The 24,208-nt window shown below is 43.1% G+C and overlaps 1 protein-coding gene across 7 annotated transcripts in view; it reads left to right on the top strand.

Moving 5' to 3' along the window:
• Positions 1-24,208, top strand: part of LOC122878824 (Na(+)/H(+) exchange regulatory cofactor NHE-RF3-like) — a 59,826-nt gene that overhangs the window by 17,181 nt on the left and 18,437 nt on the right. For 6 of the 7 annotated variants that reach the window (XM_044202247.1, XM_044202242.1, XM_044202241.1 and 3 more), the window contains exons 5-8: positions 9,156-9,227; positions 10,256-10,388; positions 13,778-13,914; positions 14,012-14,219. In XM_044202247.1, the coding sequence (XP_044058182.1) occupies positions 9,156-9,227; positions 10,256-10,388; positions 13,778-13,914; positions 14,012-14,219 (550 nt within the window). The remainder of the gene's footprint in view (positions 1-9,155; positions 9,228-10,255; positions 10,389-13,777; positions 13,915-14,011; positions 14,220-24,208) is intronic. The other variant, XM_044202243.1, reaches the window with a different exon arrangement.

Below are 24,208 nucleotides of genomic sequence, written 5' to 3'. Positions count from 1 at the left end.
ATTCTGAGGATTTGAACAAAGTTTGGTTGGACAGCAGCACACAGTTTGTAATGACTGTTCTATTAAGATGTGCCAGTTGTGCACACTGGCCTAACACATTCTAGTTTCTGTAGTCCTATTATTTATTACATCCTGTCAGCATAATATGTCGGTAGTTCTGGTTGTGTAGCTCTGGCCCTTTTGGCTAAGTTATGTTAGCACAGGGAGCACAAGTGGGTATAGCATACTAACCTGCTAACAAAAGTCCTTTTTGGCAATTTCAGCATGCATACTGTCAGCATTCACATTGTTAATAATAGTAATAATAAAATGTTATTTATAGAGCACTTATCAAAACAAAGTACAAAGTGCTTCACAGAGAGAGAAATAAAATACCATAGTGAATACTATAAGTACATAAATAAGTACATAAAATACATAAAAACAATAAAATAGACAGCTCAGGTAAAATCATGATATACCTTTAGATTAAAATGTGTTTTGAGAAGAGACTTAAAAGAAAACACTGACTCAGACAACCTAATTTCTTTGGGCAAGTTGTTCCAGAGCCTCGGGGCCCTCATGGCAAAAGCTCTGTCCCCTTTAGTTTTCGTCCTGGACTCAGGAACAGACAGAAGACCCCTGCCCGAAGATCTCAAACTACGTAAAGGTTCATAAGAGATTAATTCAATTCAATTCAATTTTAGTTATATAGTGCCAATTCATAACAGTTATCTCATTGCACTTTTCCTATAGAGCAGGTCTAGACCCTACTCTTTATAATATTAATTACAGAGACCCAACAAATCCCACCATGAGCAAGCATTTGGCGACAGTGGCAAGGAAAAACTTCCTTTAAGAGGCAGAAACCTTGGAAAGAACCAGACTCAATGGTGGGCGGCTATCTGCCGCTGCCGTGTTGGGTTTGGAAAGAGAGAGAGAGACAGAGAGAGAAAGAGAGAGAGAGAGGGGTTTGGGGGAGGCGGGGTGGGGGAAAGGGAGGCACAATGCAAATACCACATAGAATTTCCTTGAAAGTCCTTGAAGTTTGTTTCATGTCGGAGTTAAAGGATAAATCCTGATCAAAGATAACTTATAAGGTGAATAGAATCGGAATAGAATCGGTGAATAGAATCGGTCCAAGCACAGAACCTTGTGGAACTCCGTGACTAACTTTGCCGTGCATGGAGGACTCACCGTTAACATGTACAAACTGAGATCGATCTGATGGATAGGATTTAAACCAGCTTAGTTCGGTTCCTTTAATGGCAATTATATGTTCCAGTCTCTGTAATAGGATGTGATGGTCAATGGTGTCAAACGCAGCACTAAGATCTAAGTACAAGAGAGTAAGACAAGTACAGAGACAAGTCCATTGTCTGATGCAATTAAAAGGTCATTTGTAATTTTCACCAGTGCTGTGATGCACTCTAAATCCTAACTGAAAATCCTCAAATAAACTATTGTTATTTAGAAAGTCACACAACTGATTGGCAACTGCTTTCTCAAGGATCTTAGTAAGAAAGGGAAGGTTAGATATAGGTCTATAGTTGGCTAAAACCCCTGGGTCAAGAGTGGGCTTTTTAAGAAGAGGTTTTAATTACAGCTACTTTAAAGGATTGTGGTACATAGCCTGTTAATAAAGACAGATTGATCATATCCAGTAAAGAAGTGCTAACTAAGGGTAAAACGTCTTTAAGCAGCCTAATTGGAATGTGATCTAAGAGACAGGTTGATGGCTTAGATGAATTAATCGTCAAAGTCAGCTGAAGAAGATCGACAGGAGCAAAGCAGCCAAAACACACATCGGGCTCTACAGCTGTTTCTTATATTTTTTTAAAAGGTCTAAAATATAATCTGGAGCCAGGCCATAAAGAGCCTTAAAAGTAATCAATAAGATCTTAAATGCAATCCTAAAACAAACAGGGAGCCAATGTAAAGAGGCTAAAAAGTACAGAAAACAGAGTATATTGCATAGGAGTATTAAACAGAGAATATTGCACAATATTTATATTTATTTAAAGTATTGCAGTGATGTTAGAGGGAGGAGTTAAAGAGTTTGATGGCCACAGGCAGGAATGACTTCCTGTGGCGCTCTGTGGTGCACTTTGTTGGACCAGCACGTCATGGAGTGGGTGGGAGACATTGTCCAAGATGGCATGTAGTTTGGCCAGCATCCTCCTCTTTGACACCACCGACAGAGAGTCCAGCTCCACCCCCACAATGTCACTGGCATTACGGATTAGTTTTTTTAGCCTGTTAGCGTCCACTACCCTCAACCTGCTGCCCCAGCATGCAACAGCATACAGGATAGCACTGGCCACCACAGACTCATAAAACATCCTCAGCATTGTCTGGCAGATGTTGATGGACCTCAGCCTCCTCAGAAAATAGAGGCGGCTCTGGCCCTTCCTGTAAAGCACTTGAGTGTTCTTAGCCCAGTCCATGTGTACTCCCAGGTACTTGTAATCCTCTATAATGTCCGCACTGACCCCCTGGATGGAAACCGGAGTCACTGGTGCCTTGGCACTTCGTAGATTTACAACCAGCTCCTTAGACTTTGTTGCATTGAGTTGCAGATGGTTCTGCTCACACTATGAGACATTTACCCACCGCAGCCCTGTACTCATCATGTCTGTAGACTGGGGGCAGTAGGACTCTGCCAGGAAGATGGAGGAGGGGGGAGCAGTGGACTCAGAGGAGTGTGAGGGCAGGCAGCAGCTGAGTTAGAGGGGGGATGAACAGGAACCGGCGTGTCAAATCTGTTAAAGAACAGATTAAGTTCATTGGCCCTGTCCAAACTGCCTTCAACTCCTGTGCTGCCAGTCGGTCTGAAGCCAGTGATGCTCTTCATGCCGCTCCAGACCTCTCCCATTTTGTTCTGCTGGAGTTTCCGCTCCAGCTTCTTCCTGTACTTCTCCTTGGCCTCCCTGATTTTCACCTTCAAGTCAGCCTGGATTGCCCTCACCTCCTCCTTATTACCATCGGTAAAGGCCCTCCTCTTGGCATTCAGGATGTCTTTGATGTCCTTTGTTACTCACGGTTTGTTATTTGGATAACAATGTTAAGTTAATGTAGCCAGCCAAACAGCTGTTCTGCAGCAGTGCCCTGACCAAGTAGCAGGAGAATAAGTTTCACGACGAAAAAATGTTGTGGTCTGATAAACAAGACGGTGTAGTCCCTCATTCGTCCAGGGGTGTTCTATCATAGAAAAGGTTTCAGTCGTAGTCATCTGGACACTGTTTTTAGAATCAAGACGTTTCGGCTCCCATCCGGAAGTCATTCTCAATTGTGAAAAAATGGGACGGGAACTAGAAATTTAAGCTACTCTGTGTTACATACATACATGTAACACAGAGTAGCTTAAATTACACTGTAATTACTCTGTGTTACATAAGCCCTACCCTCAGGAAGGAATCTGCCTGAGTATCTGTTAATAGCTAGTTTCACCTGAAACTGACCTAATAGTTTCCAAGATGGCCCAGTAATCAGTAATCAGGCCTATTGTTTTCTGGCTGCATCTACTTCAGACGGTGTAGTCCCTCATTCGTTCTATCGTAGAAAAGGTTTCAGTCGTAGTCATCTGGACACTGTTTTTAGAATCAAGACGTTTCAGCTCCCATCCGGAAGTCATTCTCAATTGTAGATGAAGTTGGTAGATGAAGAAGTAGATGCAGCCAGAAAACAATAGGCCTGATTACTGATTACTGGGCCATCTTGGAAACTATTAGGTCAGGTTCAGGTGAAACTAGCTATTAACAGATACTCAGGCAGATTCCTTCCTGAGGGTAGGGCTTATGTAACACAGAGTAGCTTAAATTTCTAGTTCCCGTCCCATTTTTTCACAATTGAGAATGACTTCCGGATGGGAGCCGAAACATCTTGATTCTAAACAGTGTCCAGATGATTACGTCTGATAAACAGTAAATTCATCATATTCAGTGCCTCATATCACTATTTTCCAAGCTGCTGTAGTTGTCATATTAAGTGGGACCCACGTGAGTGCAGAGTAAGTTGGAAACATGATAGATGCGTACTGAAAATAGTGAGCTAGCTTCCTAGCTGAAGACCCATAGTTAGCCTGGGACTCGCTGGTCGAGCCTACCCAGTATGCCTGAGACGCAGACACAGCAGCTCACGTTTTTGTTCCAGCAGTAGCAAAGAGAAGCTCCACAAACTGGCACACTAACTAGCTGAGGGCAGCTAATGTTACAGTTAGCAGCAGTTAGATACTTTAGCAACAAGTGAAGCTATCTGTTCATCAGTAAACTCCATAAATCACAGAGAGTTGAGGCAGAGCGGCTGGAGGACATCAGAGGGAAAATCAGAAAATATTTCCTCCATAAAATATGATCCAGATCAGAGTCCTGTTCGGAACCAGCTGTAAATCTCTCACTCTGATGTAGAGGCTGACATTTTTTTGGGATGGGAGTCAATTTCCCTATTCATCACAGGACTGGGACAGGACAGGAAAAAAAGACTCTGGGAGCGGGCAGCACCGGGATGCATAGGTCCGTTATTATATATAAATATGCAATTCTAAAACACTATTTTTCAGGAACGGGATGGGATGGGAGTCATTCTTCCGCGATTGGGATGGGACAGGAATGTTTTTTACTCTATCATGGGATTTGGATGGGACAGGAGTATTTTTGTGGGAGTGGGATGGGACAGGAGTGAAAATCCACTCCAATCGATCAACCAGTAGGTGAAAAGGTGACACACAACCCCCTCATTTGCATAATGAAGCAGAAATGCATAAAGAAATGTAAAAAGAAAAGACAAATAAATAAGTTTGGGGAAATAAATGGAGGGGAAATGCAAAGGTAAATTATAATTATGCATGTGCAGAGCAGCTCACTGGGGTCTTTACAGATATTTTCAACCAGTCCCTTGCCCAAGCAGCTGTGCCAGCATGCTTTAAATCCACCTCCACTGTGCCAGTGCCAAAACACTCTAGTCCAACATACCACCCTGTAGCACTCACACCCATCGTTATGTGCTGGTCCTGGCACACCTAAAGGACTTCCTCCCATCCACGCTGGACCATCATCAAGTTTGCAGACGATACTACAGTGATTGGTCTCATCAGCAACAATGATGAGACTGCCTGCAGGGAGGAGGTCCGGCACCTGACCACATGGTGCTCAGACAATAACATGCTCCTTAACACCTCCAAGACAAAAGAGCTCATCGTGGACTTCAGGAAGGAGAGAGGAGGCACACATGACCCCATCCACATTAAGGGGATGGCTGTGGACCGTGTCTCCAGCTTCAAGTTCCTGGGACTACTAACACCTCCTGTCTGGTCAAGAAGGCTCACCCAGCGCCTCTTCCTGAGGACACTGTCCTCAGCTGTCTTAGTGAACTTCTATCGCTGCACAGTAGAGAGCATCCTAACCAACTGTGTCACAGTCTGGTATGCGAACTGCTCTGCTGCAGAGCGCAAGGCACTGGAGCGGGTGGTGAAAACTGCCCAGTGCATCACAGGGACTCCACTTCCAGCCATTGAGGACGTCCAGAGGAAATGCTGTCTGCGTCGAGCCCGCAGCATTCTTAAGGACTCCTCTCACCCAGCCCAGAGACTGTTTTTTCCCTTGCCTTCTGGCAGGTGCCTCAGGTGCCTCCGGACAAGGACCAGCAGACTGAGAAACAGCTTTTTTCCCAGAACTCTCTTCCTACTGAACTCTGCCCCCCCGCTGATTCCACTGTCCCCTCATATACCTTAACTTAACCTTAACTAAATGCTGATATATTGTTTTTGCTGCTGCTATATTTTTTTGCTACATGTACCACATGTTCATTTGTACTACCTGACTATTTATTTATACATATACTGCATCATTTGCACTCCAGTACTATGTACTGAATACTGCAATAACTCATCTACTGCCCTGTTAACTATTTCTGTCCATAATTTGCAATACTTAATGTTCATTGCACTACTGTTCTGCCCAGTCCAATTCATTATTGTACATATCCATCAGTATACTTCTATTTATAGTAATGCCATCTGTATATAATGTCCATAGTAGCACTTGTAAAATATTTTCATAATATGCCATTTAATGGCATATTAATTTATTTATTGAGTCATTTTTTTTTTTTTTTTTTTTTTGATTTTGGCAGTTCCGGTCCTCCATAGTAATTACATCAGTTGCTCACAGCAATCTACTGTATTATGGAGAAACAGCCAGTTTACTGTAAAACCCAAAACTATGATGTCATTTTTACATCAATTCATTTAGGTATAACTAGTACATAATTTACTGTATTATGGAGAAGCAGCTAGTGTACTGTTAAATCATCATGTAAATTTTACAGCAATTAACTAGTCTGGAAATTCTGGGCAAGCTGATAGTTAGTCACTGTGATTTTCTACAGTACATAATTTGTTACTGTGATTTTATATAGTACATTGTGGGTTACTGTAATTTTCTACAGTGCATTGTTGGCTACTGTAATTTTCTACAGTACATAATTTGTTACTGTGATTTTCTACAGCACACTGTTGGTTATTATGATTTTCTACAGTACATTGTTGGTTACTGTGATTTTCTATAGTAGTGACTTGATTAGTGTGATTTCCACAGTAACTCTTTGATTACTGTAATTTTCGATTGAATACACAGTGTTCTACTGTGAAATAGTATACAGTAATTTACTGTGCACAAACACAGTAAAAGTAGAAGCTCCTCAGGGGATGTTAGACTTTTCAGTTCAGTTCAGTTGCAGACGTGCTGAAAGCTTGCTGCTAGCCCACTAGCTATGGCTAGCCAAGGTTTTCTTTTTGTTGACTGATGGGTTTCCTTATGTTCTTGGAAAATTAGTTTAGTTTAGTTTTTTTCATATTTGTATATAGTTTTTTCACAACCTCACCAAAACCAGACAAATCTGCTTGTTTGTCAGGTGTAAACTACAAATAAAACAGGTGAAGATTACTCCAGCCTCTGTGTGTTCTCCCTCCACTTCTCGGACAATCGTTTACATGTGGTCTCGGAAGTAGCGCTTAGGATGCCTCCTAAAAAGCTTCAGCAGCAGCAGATAGAAGCCTGTGTGGAGGATGACCCACAGCCAGGAGTCAGCCCTGGTATGTCTGATGAATCCAGTCTAGTCACTTTGGCCAAAATGTTTGAGAACTTCATAATACTACAGATTGAAAGAGGCAACAAAAAAAACAAAACAGAAGGAGGCTACAAAACCGGAGCAGAAGTTCAGTGTCCATCAGCTCACACAGCTCCAGTTGGACATAGAAGCCACCAGGGCTGGTCGGACACCATCTCAAATTTCAAGTCAGACTGATTCACGGTGAACCCTAATAATAATAAACTGGCACCAACTCAATAGGTTTCGAACCCTAATGAAGAAGAAAAAATCCGGAAATTCTGGGCAAGCTGATAAAAGTGTAATCCTCAAGCTCGATTAGAGTGCCAAATTTCATATTCCACTGCCAGGTTTCAGTTATGAACAGAAAATCGAATTTCTTAGACATGATGACATCGTTAAGCACAAACAACTTGTTAGCTATAGAGTTAGCCTTTAGCACCGCCATTCTGAGAGGTGTAGAGCCCCAGCTTTCAACATGCGAAAAAGACAGCTCAGGTAAAATCAGGATATGCTTTCCGATAAAAATGCATTTTGAGAAGAGACCTAAAAGAAGACACTAACTTGGACAACCTAATTTCTTTCTTTCTTGACAGGGAGGTACGACTGTGTGGCCTTTAACTGTGCATGGGTGTATTACTCTGAAACAAATCATGTATGTAAGCATTTTAGTGGAGGTCAAAAGGTCAAAGCAGCCCATGGCACATGTTTTGTGTGGTTAATTGGGTGATGACACAACCCATGTTTCCATCTAATTGTCTGAACTGAAGTGAACTTTTGAAATGTCGCAAATAAATGGTGTGTCCAAACTTTTTTCAAAGGGGGCCAGATTCAATAATGTGTCATACTTCACATACAAATGCACTGAATTTGAACAATTATATTTATTGAGTGCAATAACAATTATCTTTGGTTTGAATGGCAGTGTGGCCAAATGTAAGCCATTCAGGTGTGGTCTTTACAAAACAATTCAGCCTTTCTTTCTTTCTTTTTATCTCCAGAGACAGATAATACAAGTAACAAGCAGTTAGGAATCCTTATAGTTCCACAAAGCAAAAGCAAAGAAAAATATAGGTTAATTTTTAATTAGAAACTACAATTTATGAATTTCAGATGACCAAGAAACAGGCAACTTACTGACACTTTATTCAATTCAATTCAATTTTATTTATATAGCACCAATCCATTAGGCATTAGGTTTTGAGAGAGAGAGAGAGAGAGAGAGAGAGAGAGAGAGAGAGAGAGAGAGGTAGAAGCAGGGGAGCACAATGCAAATTCCACCTGGAATTTTAAAATTGTAATAATGTAATGGTAGTGGTAATATCAATATTAATAAAATAATAATAATAGGAATGATAGTCATAGGAATAATAATCACAATAATAGTAACAAAGCCAATAACAACAACTGTAGTAGCAGTTGTCGAGCAGGACATGTCGAACATGGGGCAGCAGAATTTTAAAATTGTAATAATGTGGCAGTACATAAAGAGTACGGTCTAGACCTGCTCTATAGGAAAAGCACAACGAGATAAATGGTAAATGGACTGTACTTATGTAGCGCCTTTCTAGTCTTTCTGACTACTCAAAGCGCTTTGATTACATATCACATTCACCCCATTCACACACATTCATACACTGATGGCAGGTGCCAACTGCTCATCAGTTGAAAGAAACTAATCATTTACACACACTCACAATTTGGGGTTCAGTGTCTTGCCCAAGGACACTTCCGATTGGTGGACGACCCGCTCTACCACTAAGCCACAGTTGCCCCAACAGATAACTTCTGTTATGAATTGGCGCTATATAAATAAATTGAATTGGTTTCATTTACAGTTTAATTAAATGTAAATCGACTGGACTGATCAAAAGGTTTTGGCATGAATGTGTCCTTCTCTACTTAGCTGTGAGAAGTGAAGGAAAAGGACAGATTGCTGTCTGCTCACAGTTCCAAAGCAGGAGTTCTTGTAATTTGGGATGGACCTAAATATTAAAGGAACAGGACCTCACAGGCATTAGTGATTAGAGTTTATTCACTGAATCATTTGTGTCTCTGTAATTACCTGACAGATGGTGAGGAAGATCCAGTCATGTGGCTTACACCTGTTTCTCCTGGTGTTGAGGAGAGAACAGTATGAACAGGTACTGTATTAGGACTAACATTAAAGTACACTCTTTCCCATCAGTGCCTTCCATTCCACATGATGAGGACAACAGGGTGGTTTCACAGCAGACATGATGTCTTGTCATAGCAGGACAGGTACAGGTGAAACCGTAATGTTGGCTCAGTTCCATTTAGGTGTTCCAGTAAGCCAGCATGCTCATTTTCAGGGGACTGTGACTGGAATACCTCAATAGAATGTGGCCATGATTAATGTTATTATAACAGCAACACTGAAAGGTGACTGATGGTGTGCCACTCTTTTTCTAGTAGCATATGCTGATTCTAACACCATATCTACAAAGGAGGTGTAGCGTGAACAGCAGCAGCAGCAGCTTCAGTGCTCTGTCTGTGGCTACACAATCTGTGTTCAGGCAAAGTATTGAGTGCAGGTCACTCACGTTTTGGTGTTGCTCAGAGCCCAACACACATTCACTGTAGTTACACACATAAAACTGAACAACATAGACTTGAAGCGTAAAAATTTGCTTCCGTAACACACCTGTGTAGACATCTGGATTGATTAAAATATGAGTATCTGTTCCAATATACACGTGTGAGACAGACACGCCACCCCCACCCCACCTCCACCCCCTCGTTCCCAGCTCATGCCACAATTCAACTCTCTTCCTTTTATCTGGCATTGGAGTTTTTTTGGAGTAGGAAAGGAGAGTGGGAGAGTATTGGCCGGAGCAACACGCTCAGTTGTGTGGTAAAAACATACAGAAGGAAGGTCGTTTAATCTCTTGCGAATCGTTTTTTCATCTGCCACCGTCAGCCATCCTCCGATCACCTAAACTACATGCTCCTGAATCATGTCAGTAAGAATCATCATACATACAGTGGGAAGGGGTATGTGCCAGTGGAACACCGGTGACATATTGTTTTCATATACCATATGGCAGTCTTGCAGCAGTAAAATATGTGTAATGTGAGTTATTCTGTATGATGTTGTTCCTCTAAATCATTCTTCCATAAGTTGAATCCTGCTGATGTCTCTCTTCTCCAGGCAGTGTCTATTGGTGTGGACCTGCAGACGCTGGCCAAGGCCTCCAAAGGGGAGCACTGGTCCAGACCCAGACTGTGTCACATCAGCAGACACCCGGAGCATGGCCTGGGGATGACCATCATCTCAGTGGAAGGTACCAACACACTGCTGTCATTGTTTGACAGAGTGTTAACTACTCATTTGCAGCTTCTCTGAAGACAATACACACAGATCATGTGGGCTTTAACTATTTTACAAGAAACCAACTAGTACAAATGTCAGCAGATGTTGTGATGATCCACTGACCATTAATGATTCACTTCCTTGCACTAATTTATCTTAGTTCACACCTGATCTCTAGAAACACCCTGCATAAAAAGGTCTTGAGGCTGGAGTTGTGTTAACGTTGATACTGTGTCCAGTTAGAGCTGGAATTATGCATTCTTCACTTCATACTGGAAAAAAAGAATGATAGTTAATTTTTTTATTTCTTGGCGAAAGGCTGGAGGGAGGGTTTGAAATGGCTGGGGCGCAGAGGATCCTTATGGACAGCAGGGGGAGCTGCCTGGTAAAGCGCCCACTGCAATGAAAACAGAGAAAACGGAGCAAGTAGAGTGAGCAGGGTTGGAGGGAGGACTATTATTTATAAGACAATGATTTCAACTTGATGAAAGTGTTCTAACATTTCAGCCCATGTGGCCTCACACACAAAGTCACCAGTGAAATGAGCATTAACAACTTCACCACAATTCCCTATCGTTCTGACAATGAGAAAGCAGCGGACTGTGCAGCTAACATTAGCAACTAGCTATATTAGCTGTTGCAGGCATGCATGACTAATGTTACATTGATAACATGGCCACTTGCAAACAAAAAACAGGCAGTGTCAATTAACGTAGGGAGCAATATGCTCTGAGAAAAAAAATTGTCTTCCTGCACTGATGTCATATGGGTCTGCCAGGAAATGCTGGCTAATAATGAAGACCAGCTGATTGGGCTAACGTAACTTAACCAGCTTAAGTAAATAATAAATAAAGTACAAAGTGATTCAGAGAGAGAGAAATAAAATACTACAGTGAATGATAAAATACTTTTTTTTTTGAACCAATAAAATAAACAGACAGCTCAAGTAAAATCAGGATATGCTTTCCGATAGAAAATGCGTCTTGAGAAGAGACCTAAAAGAAGACACTGACTCAGACCTTATTTCTTTGGGCAGGTTGTTCCAGAGCCTCGGGGCCCTGTTGGCAAAAGCTCTGCCCCCTTAGTTTTCATCCTGGACTCAGGAACAGACAGGAGACCCCTGCCCGAAGATCTCAAACTACGTAAAGGTTCATAAGGTCTAAAATATAATCTGGAGCCAGGCCATGAAGAGCCTTAAAAGTAATCAATAAGATCTTAAAATCAATCCTAAAACAAACAGGGAGCCAGTGTAAAGAGGCTAAAACAGCAACAACAACATCTTGGTCCTGATTCAAAGTCTAGCAGCTGAGTTCTGTACCGTCTGCAGTCGTTTCAAAGTTTTTTGATTAAGACAAGTGAACAGGCTGTTACAATAATCAAGGTGCGAGGAGATAAAAGCATGCACAACAGCATCACTAAAATTTAAAATAGATCGTATTTTTGCAATATTTCTGAGATGATAAAAACATGATTGAACAAGCTCAGTGATAGTTTGCTCAAAACATAAATTGCTATCAAAAAGGACACCAAGATTTCTTGTAACAGGCTTGATATGTTGTGACAGGTAGCCAGTAGATGGCAGTATTTGTTTATCTGTTTGCCTCAGTCATTAAAAGGTCATTAGCGACTTTGAGAAGGGCTGTCACAGTGCTGTGGTGCTGACGAAAGCCAGATTGGAACTTTTCAAAGGTATTATTATTTCTACAGCAGCGAGAAGCTGCTTAGAAATAATTTTTTCAAGAACCTTGGAAATAAAAGGCAGTTTGGAGATTGGACGATAGTTATCCAGGAGGGTGGGATCAAGCCCAGGTTTTTTTAGGACTGGCTGGACACAAGAGGTTTAAAGTAATCTGGGACGCAGCCAGTAGACAGCAAGCTGTTAAAAATAATTTGCAAAAGGGGTGCAATACAATCCATAACTTCCAATAAAAACCTAGTTGAGGGCTGGAGGATACTCTCATAAGAGACATGATGCCTACTAGTTCAGGCAAAGTCACAACAGAAAAATTGCTCAAAGAATCCCTGAGCAGGTGATCCACATCTAAATAGGCAGGATTTGGGTAATACCAGATCTTATTAATTCTACCTTTTCAGCAAAGTGCAAAAGAAACTTTTCACAATCAGTTAACTAACTGATCCACAGTATTACATAGGAATCTGGGGTTGTGCTGATGGGCAGAAATAAGTGCAGAGAAATGGCATGTTCTTGCATCCTTAACCATCCTATTATAAAGGTGTATAACTTTTTCATAGCCACAAAGTGGACCTGGAGACCTGTTTTCTTCCATCTGCGTTCTGCTCTTCTGCATTTCCTTTTACAGCTTTGAAAACTGTTATTTAACCATGGCTGTTTTCTAGTCTTTGAGTTTGGTCTATTTTTCAGAGGAGCTATGAGACCTAAGGTTGAAGAACACAGGTAGTTAAAAGAATCAACCAAATCATTGGTGTTGGAGGAATCAAGAAACACATTGCCAGGAGAATTGAACAGTGTACCGAATTTTGAGGCACCATGCTCAGACTAGGAGGAAAAATCATTGCAAGCTATGAGGTTACATTGTAAATGCTTCCTATAGACAGTAACAAGGCTACCAATACGACCACAATCCCTAGGGCGGCTAAAGCAGTCATAATCTGGAGGGCACAATTCAGCAAGCTGACTGTAATCACCAGGACATAACCAGGATTCTGTTAAGAACATGAAATCTGAATCCGTAGAAGAGATAAAATCATTTGAAATAAACGGCATGTTAGAGAGGGATCTTACAGTGAGAAGAGCCATCTTAAAAAGTCTGTACTGGGTTAGAGCTGAAGTTAGGACTGGAGGTAGGGTTCTGGCCCGGATCTTTATTAAATTATTATTATTGCTGTGTCGGCTGTGCCTGTTTTGTATTAAGGACCTATGCAAAATTACCACAGGAATTTAAAAAGTAGCGCTAGAGGGATCCGGGCTCCAAATAGCAGCACTATGTTCGGTCCACAAGGGGGGGGGGTTATTGACAGCAGAGGGTGTGTGGTTTATGGTGGGCAGAGACAAGAAAAAAGAAGAGCAAGGGGAAACAGGTGATGTGAATAGACTGACCTGACTTGTTTGGGTGAAGACCGTCTCATAAGCTCGATAAAACAGTAACTCAGTACTAGTTCCCAAAATGTTGAACTTTGCATTGTACAGTAGATTCACTGGATGCAGTGTTCCACCCCTACAGAGACACTTTGTACTAAATCACATTAGCAGGTAGCCTAATAATTTATTAACAGCTGAGTTTTCTCTGTAAACTCTAGTTTATCATGTTAAGTACAACAGTTTTATACCACACCATACTGATGATTATGATTATGGTAACAGTATTGATGTCTCACCAGGTCAGAAGGGTCAGTACATTGTGAGCAGAGTGACTGATGGTCCAGCAGAGAAAGCTGGTGTCTGCACTGGAGACAGACTGATCTGGATCAATGGAGTCATGGCGTCAACGCTCACACAATCCACTCTCAGCAGAACTGTATGAATCCAGTTTCTTCAGTCAGATCTAACTTTTGTGGTTTGTTAGACTGAACATGTGAACATATGTTGATTCCTACAGTGTGTTTGGTTCTCAGGTAAAGAAGAGTGGGGACTCAGTGACGGTGCTGGTCATTGACAGTGAGAGTGAGTGTTGCTATGTCAGGAGGAAGATGCCCATCCTGCCTGTGATGGCAGAATGTTGCAGCCTCCCCCACACTGCCAAGACCATGCATCTGGTTAAAGGATGCGATGGATACGGCTTCCTGCTGAGACAAGAGAAGCTGGCAGGCACTCAAAGGATAGGTGAGAGATACACTCATGGACTCATGACAGCAATCGCATCCATACACAGACACAAACATTCACATTCACCTCTTAGAGCCAGCTCACCGTTTTATAAAGACAAATGGTGCAGTGTAAACCTGATATAACATATGTAGTTCAGATAACACAAAGACAGTGAGGAACTGACATAACAAAAGCCATCATTTGGAGTCTTCACAGACATCTTTGTCCACAACAACCAAGCATTTCAGTTGTTGGTTGATGCTGTATATATAAAATAATATCTTGATACTAAGTATTGAAAGCATTAAAGTGCACTAGTTTCCTGGCGGCAAATCTGCCACCAGGAAACTAAGAACCTAGGATGGGACTGCCTCAACACATAACTGCACTGCCACTCATCCCTCACCCTGGGACACTCCCCCTCACCCTGGGACGCTCCCCCAGACAGTCAAACCTTCTGATTTCCTCTCCTCTCCTCTTTTTCAAACTTTTTTTTAAAGAAATCTCTGTGCTCTTATAATGCCACAATGCTATTAATTTGTTACTTTTCTTATTGTTTGAATGTGTACGTTTGTTGTCTTAACTATATTAGAAATTTGCTACAACATATGTAGGTATGGTTGTTTAAGAAATTTTCATGAAAGTAAGTAAGTAAAAATAATTTGGCCTCTAGTGGACAGCGTCCCACGTGGGGTTGAACATTGACACCACCCCGGGGGTCAGCACATCCACTGATTGGTCACATGCTTCTCTGAACTTCCTTACAACAGGTTTTCTATAAAAGACCCTCACTGGAATGCACCGGTATGCAACAGTGGACTTTCTTGTTACCAGTGCAAGGTGTCCCATTCTGTCTCTGCATTGCCAAATCAACTTCAATCTTCAACTAATCTTCACCCCTGTGGCTGCAACACCATCCTCTCCTGACATCACCATAGCGACTCCCCAGCTGCCAGCACAGACACTGACATTTATCCAAGGATAACTTTAGTCTATCCTCCTTTAATCTGTTCAGCCCTTTAAGAAGGCACTGCTCACGTTCCTCCAATATTCTTCCAAAAACAATTACATCGTCAAGGTACACCATAACTTCCAGTTGGTTTATGTCACCAACAGTCCTCTCCATGACTTGTTGAAATGTGGCCGGGGCTCCACAAATCCCTTGCGGCATCCGCTCAAACTGATTAAACCCAGCTGGGCAAGTGAATACTATCTTTTCTTTGCCTGCAGCACTTAAAGGGATCTAATAATAGCCACTTCTGAGCACGCTGAACCATTGGCTACCACTCAGGCAGGAGAGAACATCTTCCACACTAGGAACTGTGTACTGGTCAGGAATCGTTCTCCTGTTTAACGTCCTATAGTCCACACACATGCATATGGTTCCATTTTTCTTGCGAACCACAACTATTGGGGAAGCACAGGGGCTTCTGGAGTCTGAAATGATTCCAGCCTCTTTGAGATCATTAAGATGTTTGCTCACATCTTCCAAATCACTTAGAGGTAAGCGTATGGAACGTTCTCTGACTGTTTTTTTATTTGTCATGCAAATGCTGTGTTGTGTGCTCTTTGCACAACCCACATCCAAACTCACTGCAGGAGAAAGCCTCTTTTCTCTCCATCTTTTGACACAGTCTCCTTCCACATAAGAGACACAGGAGAGTCACCAAAGTTGAAAGAGGAGTTGAGATGTTGGTGGCTTAGGCCCCTCATTTTCAGGGACTGTATTTATCAGCATCTACAACAACAAGTTAGCAATTGGAGTTCCATGTTTCAATGTCACATTATGACTGGACATGACACATTTCTCAGAGTGACTGTGATGCAACAACAGTGGACAGCAGTTGACTTTTCAACCACAGACATCACCAGGAGCTCTTCAGGAAAACAGTCTTCCTCTGGACGGTCTATAGGAACAGCCTGGCTAGAGAGGCTTCCAGGAAACTTTGGAATGGCAACAACTGTTGCAACTTAACCAGGTGGCAGAGTGAACGGCTTGTATCGTATGAACCAGACTGTTCCTCTTTTTGTCTCAGCCGTGTTGTCAGGAGTTTCCTGAAACTTCTCATAAGCTTCTTATATTACTGGGTGAACAGAGAGGGTGTTGAGGAAATTGTCTCCACCATGTGTTTTGCAGGAATGGAATTGCCAACCACAATGGAAACCTCCCTCTTCATGACTGGATCTCGATACACAAGCACAAGTGTTTCAATGGTCTCAGCTATTCCAATTACATCGCCAGTAAACTCAAGCTTCAAGCACATATAGCCATCATATGGATACTCCTTTCCACTGAGGCCCCAAATCTCCAGGCACTCAATAGGGGTCAAAGACAGGTGCTTCAGATACTTGTCATAAAAGGAGCGATACAGTAGGGTAACTGGGGCCCTGCTATCGAGTAAAGCTTTGGCGTAAATGCCCTCAATTTGTACAATAGAGCTAGGTCCAACTAAACCCTCTGGCAGGTTAGCCTTCCTTTCTGGTAGAGTGTCGAACTTTGTGGATCTTCTCCAAAGCATCAGGCCGTTCCTCTACTGAGCCCCTGGGAAGATTCCCGTCAGCTGTTATATTTTCTGGAGATTTTCTAGGTTGTGACACTCCTGCTGGAAATGACCATCTTCCCCACACCTGTAGCAAAAGACGATCAGCACGATACTGGGGTTTAGGAGCTCTCTCCTTTCCATGTGCATATGAGTTTCCATTAGCTTTCTGGTTGTGTTTCTGGGCTACATGCTGTGGCGCACTTTATGATGCAGCTACAGAGGCAGAAAACAGGCATGCAACATCATTCTCAAGACCTTGAAATTCTTTCCTGGGAGTTTCTATTGCAGGATCATCCTCTGCTAGGACAGGTACTGGTGCAGGCCCTGGCAGTACTGGTACAACGGAGGCTGTAGCACACTCTGCACACCTACCAATAGCTGAAGACGCAACATTCTTTATCCTTGGTCTTTCAAGGATCCTCTCCTCTTCTTGTCTTACAAAATTAGGATGTGTCTACTATAACTAATGAATTTGAGGCACATGACGAACAAGGGTTTAGAGATGCCAAGCTAGCTTATTTTATAGCTATAATGATACTGTTAATGTGAGCTGAAACTCCCATGCATCATCCTTAGAAACTAACATTATAGCCCTTATTTTTACCACATTAAACACATTACTATGAAACATGAATAAATATCAAACCACAAGGATTGAATGCTATAATAGGAAAAAATGTTTATTACATAGACCTCTGAAATGCCCTGGTGACCCAAAATAAATAATAAACAAAATAATACCTGGGGTTTTGTTATTCAGTTTTTGGTACCACGTACGTTGCTGCGCTGTTGGAGCTCATTTGAAATCCTCAAACAATAGTGTCTGTAACGTTACCCACGGTTCCTTGGAAAACTCAGAAAACTGTAGTAATAGTCTTTTCAAACCATCTGTCCAGCAGTGAGCTGTGCTTCGAAGAATCCTGAGGCTCTGTTGTGTTAATAACACTAATGAATTTCTGAATGTTTTAACTACAAATGTCCACATCATTACAGCATACTTATTGTCCATACTCACTCAGAAACTCATTGCAAAACTGTTATTCCCACACCCACTTGTCTACTCCTCTTAGCTAGCAAGGGTGATAGCACTCTAACAACAGACCACACGTCTGCGGCAATTTAGTAGAATTACTGGCTGAAACAGCTCCAAAACATGGCTCTTTTTCCGTTTTAACAGGGTAACTTACACACTGATACAAGACACTGTTTCTTAATTTTGACGAACACAGTAGTTTAACAGATAGTACAGAACTAATAACCAGCACTTAACATATCTGTGTTCTTCACCTTTCCTCTCACTCTCAGCCTGTTGGGTTTTTTTCCGCTCTCTTTAGTCCTACTCCCTCTAAGAACCCAGTAGGTTACCGATACACATCCCTGAATGGCACTGATTGGCTAATAACAAATTGACACCTGGCTATCCAATACACAACCAAAGAAAGGACCTGAGAGGTTCAAGAACTACTCAAAACATAGGACATTCCAACATCTTACCAAACTATAAATTCCTCCATATTAATGTAAAGGTTATTATTACACACCAGCAATAATTTAACGAGCTCATATTTCAAAATACACTGTATATTTATTAACTGAAATACATATCAAAATATAGTCGCAAGCGGCAATTATAATAAATATAATAATAAAACTTTAATTATAGAGCACTTACCAAAACAAAGTACAAAGTGATTCACAGAGAGAAATAAAATATCAGAGTGAATGATAAAATACATTAAAAAAAATCAACAACAACAAAAAAAACCAATAAAATACAGGTCAGGTAAAATCAGGATATGCTTTCTGATAAAAATGTGTTTTGAGAAGAGACTTAAAAGAAGACACTGACTCAGACAACCTAATTTCTTTGGGCAAGTTGTTCCAGAGCCTTGTGGCCCTGATGGCAAAAGCTCTGTCCCCCTTAGTTTTCATCCTGGACTCAGGAACACCTGCCCCTGCCCGAAGATCTCAAACTACGTTAAGGTTCATAAGGGATTAAAAGGTCTAAAATATAATCTGGAGCCAGGCCATGAAGAGCCTTAAAAATAATCAATAAGATCTTAAAATCAATCTATGACTGTTCTGTACAGTCTGCAGTCGTGTCAAAGTTTTTTGATTAAGTGAACAGACTGTTACAATACTTAAGGCATGAGGAGATAAAAGCATGCACAACAGTTTCTGCATCACTAAAATTTAAAATAGATCGTATTTTTGCAATTTATCTGAGGTGATAAAAACATGATTGGACAAGCTTCGTGATATGTTGCTCAAAACATAAATTGCTATCAAAAAGGCCACCAAGAGATTTCTTGCAACAGGCTTGATATGTTGTGACAGGTAGCCAGTAGATGGCAGTATTTGTTGAGTTGAGCGGTAGAAAATTTATTGACATCCATTTTTTTATGTCAGACAGGCAGTCCTGCAGAGAACTCAGTGTACTAAGGTCCAACTGTGTGTCATCTGCATAACAATGAAAATAAATACCATGTCTGCGGATGACATCATCAAAGGGGAGCATATATAAGGAGAACAGTATTGGTCCCAGGATTGGACCTTGAGGCACACCATAGTTGATTTGGGAAAAGGATGACATGAATGGCGACACAGAATTTCCTATTGGACAAATAAGTTGAGAACAAGTCTAGTGCAGTGCTAGATATGCCCACCCAGTGCCTCAGTCTATCTAGAAGAATGCCATGATCAATAGTGTCAAAAGCAGCACTTAAGTCCAGCAGCACAAGAATTGAGCACATGCCTGTGTCTGCATTCAGGTCATTAGTGACTTTGAGAAAGGCTGTCTCAGTGCTGTGGTGCTAACGAAAGCCAGATTGCAACTTTTCAAAGGTACTATTGTTTTCCACAGCAGCAAGAAGCTGCTTAGAATTTTTTTTTTTAGAGGAACCTTGGAAATAAAAGGCAGTTTCGAGATTGGACGATAGTTGTCCAGGAGGGTAGGATCAAGCCCAGGTTTTTTTTAGGACTGGCTGGCTCCATGCAGTTTTAATGTAATCTGGGATGCAGCCAGTAGACAGTGAGCTGATCAAAATAGTTAGCAAATGGGGCACAATACAATCCATAACTTCCAATAAAAACCTAGTTGGGATTTTGTCCAGAGGGCTGGAGGATACTCTCATAAGAGACATGTCTGCGAGTTCAGGCAGATTAACAGCAGAAAAATTGCTCAAAGAATCCCTGAGCGGGTGATCCACATCTAAAAAGGCAAGATTGGGGCTCTTATTAACTCCACTTTTCCAGCAAAGTGCAAAAGAAACTTTTCACAATCAGCATCACAGTCAGTAGAGGCACAAGGAGAGGGTTAACTAACTGATCCACAGACGGTGTAGTCCCTCATTCGTCCAGGAGTGTTCTATCGTAGAAAAGGTTTCAGTCGTAGTCATCTGGACACTGTTTTCAGAATCAAGACGTTTCGGCTCCCATCCGGAAGTCATTCTCAATTGTGAAAAAATTGGACGGGAACTGGAAATTTAAGCTACTCTGTGTTACATAAGCCCTGCCCTCAGGAGGGAATCTGCCTGAGTATCTGTTAATAGCTAGTTTCACCTGAAACTGACCTAATAGTTTCAAGAAGGCCCAGTAATCAGTAATCAGGCCTATTGTTCTCTGGCTGCATCTACTTCATCACTGTTAAGTGCCTGATTAGCATGTGATAGGCATGACCAAGGTGATAATACACTCTGATAGACTTTGGGCAGATTAAATCTCAGACCACCATTTCTGTTCAAAGAGGGTTCTCTTTCTTCACAAAAATGGCTTCCTTGACGCCCTGCTCAAACCAACTCTTCTCTCTACTAAGAATCTTCACCTCGCTGTCTTCAAATGTGTGGTTTGTAGCTTTTAAATGCAAATGCACACGCTCTATAATCCTGAGTTAGCGTGTCGTCTGTGCTGATAAAGTCTTTTGTGAAGTGGCTGTTTGGTTTCGCCTATGTACCGTTCTTTGCAGTTTTTCTCACTGCACTGAATGGAGTAGACAACATTGCTCTGTTTTTGTGTGGGTAACTTGTCCTTAGGGTGAACGAGTTTCTGTCTTAAAGTGTTGCCTGGTTTAAAGAAGACAGGAACATCGTGCTGTCTAAAGATCCTTTGTAGTTTTTCAGACAGTCCAGATACATAAGGAATGGAGACACCGTTCCTTCTTGGTTCAGTTACACTTTTGTCCTGTTTTTTGGCTCTTTTAACTTTGTTGATAGCCCAAGTAGGATAACCACAGGCTGAGAGTGCATTCTGGACATGCCTTTCCTCTTTCTTCCTACCCTCTGAGCCGGTGGGCACTTCTTTGGCTCTGTGTTGTAATGTCCGGATTACACCCAGCTTGTGCTGTAGTGGATGGTGTGAGTCAAAGAGCAGGTATTGATCCGTATGTGTTGGTTTCCTGTACACTTCTATCTGGAGCTTTCCGTCCTCTCCTCTGAGAGTAGAACAATCAAGAAAGGCCAAGCGGTTCTCTTTTGCATCCTCACGCGTGAACTTGATGTTGGGGTCCACCGTATTAATATGCTCTGAGAACGCTTCCAAGTCTTGTTTCTTGATTTTCACAAAGGTGTCATCCACGTAACGGTACCAATGACTTGGTGGTGTGCCCGGGAACGAGGATAATGCCTTCTTCTCAAACTGTTCCATGTACAGGTTGGCCACAATGGGAGAGACCGGAGAGCCCATAGCACAGCCGTGAATCTGTCTGTAGAAGTGTCCCCGGAATTGGAAGTAGGTTGTGTTGAGACAGATGTCTAATAGTTTACATATGTTTTCAGGTGTAAGCTTGGTCCTTTGCTGCAAGGAGGACTCCACCTTGTAGAATGTAGAATTTTAATAATGTAATGGTAGTGGTAATATTAATAAATTAATAATAAAAGGAATGACAGTCATAGTGTTACGGACAGAACAACCGGAGACAATGGTAAGGAGACTGAGAGAGTTTATTACAACACAGAGGTAATATGGAATGGTATTGATACTGTCCTTTATCTCACTGCTGGTGGAAGAGTGTGGGCACTGGGGCGACACACTCAGGAGACTGGAGACACACAGGAGCCTGGAGACACACAGGAGCCGGAGGTTAGAGCGACACACTCAGGCGACTGGAGACAGACGGGAGCCGGGGGTCGGGGTTCCAAGTGGTAGTTTTCTCAACGTAGCGTAGTGGGTGAGTCCGTGTAGCATTCGAAGGTAGACTGCGATGCTCTGTCCTTCGTATGAACGAGACCGGACACTGACTGAGGTGAGGAGCTGGGTTATATAGGGAGTAGAGTGGCTGATTATGTGCAGGTGTGCGATGGGTGACAGGTGCTGGGAATTAATACTCAGGTGAGGAGGTGCGGTGTGGCTGTGATGTGGTGGAGCCTGGCGTGTCTGTGACAGTACCCCCCCCCCTCACGGTCCGCTCCTGAGGACCGGGGCCCCCGACGTCGCGGCGGCCGTCCTCTTCCTCGGGGGGCAGGTCGATGTGGATGGTTAGAGTGGAAATCTGTCAGAAGAGAGGGATCGAGAATGTCATGTCGGGGAACCCATGACCTCTCCTCCGGACCGTACCCCTCCCAATCCACCAGGTATTCCAGGAGGCCACCACGGCGTCGGGAGTCCAAGATCTCACGGACCTGGTAGGCGGTTCCATCCTCTAAGATTAGCGGTAAGGGGGTATCTGCCGTGTCGCCAGGCTCTGTGGAGACAGGAACAGAAGGATAAAACGGTTTGAGCAGTGAGACATGAAAAGTAGGGTGAATTTTGTACTGTGTCGGTAACTGGAGCTTGTAAGTGACAGGGTTAATTTGCTCGATTATGGTAAAGGGACCAATGAATCTGGGACTTAGCTTTCTGCAGGGCAGGCGCATCCTGATGTCACGGGTGGATAACCAGACCTTCTGGCCGGGCAGGTACCTAGGAGTGGTGGATCTCCTACGATCGGCCGTCAGCCTGCGCCTGCAGAGTGCTCTCCTGAGTTGACGATGAGCTGCGTCCCAGACCCTCTCGCTCTCTCAGAACCAGTAGTCCATGGCAGGAACCTCCGAGGGCTCCCCGGACCATGGGAAAAGAGGGGGCTGGTAACCGAGCATGCACTGGAAGGGAGTAAGTCCAGTGGATGGTTGACGTAGCGAGTTCTGGGCGTACTCGGCCCAGCCCAGGAACCGGTTCCAAGAGTCCTGATGGCCATGGCAGAAGGTACGTAAAAAACGCCCAATGTCCTGAATCTTCCTCTCCGTCTGACCGTTGCTTTGGGGATGGTAGCCAGAGGAGAGGCTGACGGTCACACCCAGGAGTGAAAAGAAGGCTTTCCAGAACCGGGAGATGAATTGTGGGCCTCGATCTGAAACTATGTCCTCCGGTAATCCATAGTACCGAAAGACATGGTTAAAGAGACATTCTGCAGTTTCCATGGCCGTGGGTAGTCCTCGGAGTGGGATGAGGCGGCAAGACTTCGAGAACCGGTCCACGACCACAAGGATACAGGTGTTGTTGTCTGATGGAGGGAGATCTGTGATGAAGTCCACTCCTAGGTGTGACCAGGGTCTATTGGGCGTCGGCAGGGGACATAGTTTGCCTGCGGGAAGATGACGTGGAGATTTAGACATGGCACATTCTGTACAACCCTGTACGTACCTTCTCACATCCCTTGCCATACTTGGCCACCAGAAGCGTTCTCGTAGCAGCAAGAGGGTTCCATTGGCCCCTGGGTGACCAGTGCCCAAAGAGGTGTGAGAAGTGTGAATGAGTTGATTACGCTGGGTTCTTGGAACATATTGTAGACCGGGGGGACAGCCCGGCGGAGCATTGGTAGAGACATTGGAGGAGGGAACTGAGTTATCTGACCATTGGATAGGGTTAACGAACACGTGCTGTGGTAAAATGGGTTCTGGCTCCTCCGTGGTGATTTCGGGAGCGTGTAGCCAGGATAATGCGTCTGCTTTTATGTTCTTGGAACCGGGACGGTATGAGATGTTGAAGTGAAATCTGGTGAAAAACAGGGCCCAGCGTGCCTGGCGCGGGTTGAGACGTTTGGCTCGTTTGAGATACTCTAGATTCTTATGGTCTGTTAACACGGTAAAGGGGTGCTGGGCGCCCTCCAGCCAATGCCTCCATTCCTCTAATGCTAACTTCACTGCCAGCAGTTCTCGGTCACAGATGTCGTAGTTCATCTCCACCGGGCTGAGTTTCCTGGAGAAGAAAGCACATGGGTGGAGTTTGGCTGGGTTTCCATGAGGTTGTGATAGCACCGCTCCTACCCCAGTAGTAGAGGCGTCCACCTCGACTGTAAACGGTCTCTCGGGATCAGGATGGGTTAGGAGCGGTGCACTGGTGAAGGCACTCTTGAGGAGGTCGAATGCTTCTTGAGCAGCTGGTGGCCAGGACAGAGACTTGGGCTTATTGTGAAGGAGGCTGGTTAAGGGATGGACTATCCTGCTGTAGTTGCGTATGAAGCGGCGGTAAAAGTTCGCAAACCCCAGA

This window comes from Siniperca chuatsi, linkage group LG7, assembly GCF_020085105.1.
Source record: "Siniperca chuatsi isolate FFG_IHB_CAS linkage group LG7, ASM2008510v1, whole genome shotgun sequence".
Lineage (NCBI taxonomy): Eukaryota > Metazoa > Chordata > Actinopteri > Centrarchiformes > Sinipercidae > Siniperca > Siniperca chuatsi.
This window is presented reverse-complemented; position numbering and strand designations above follow the sequence as displayed.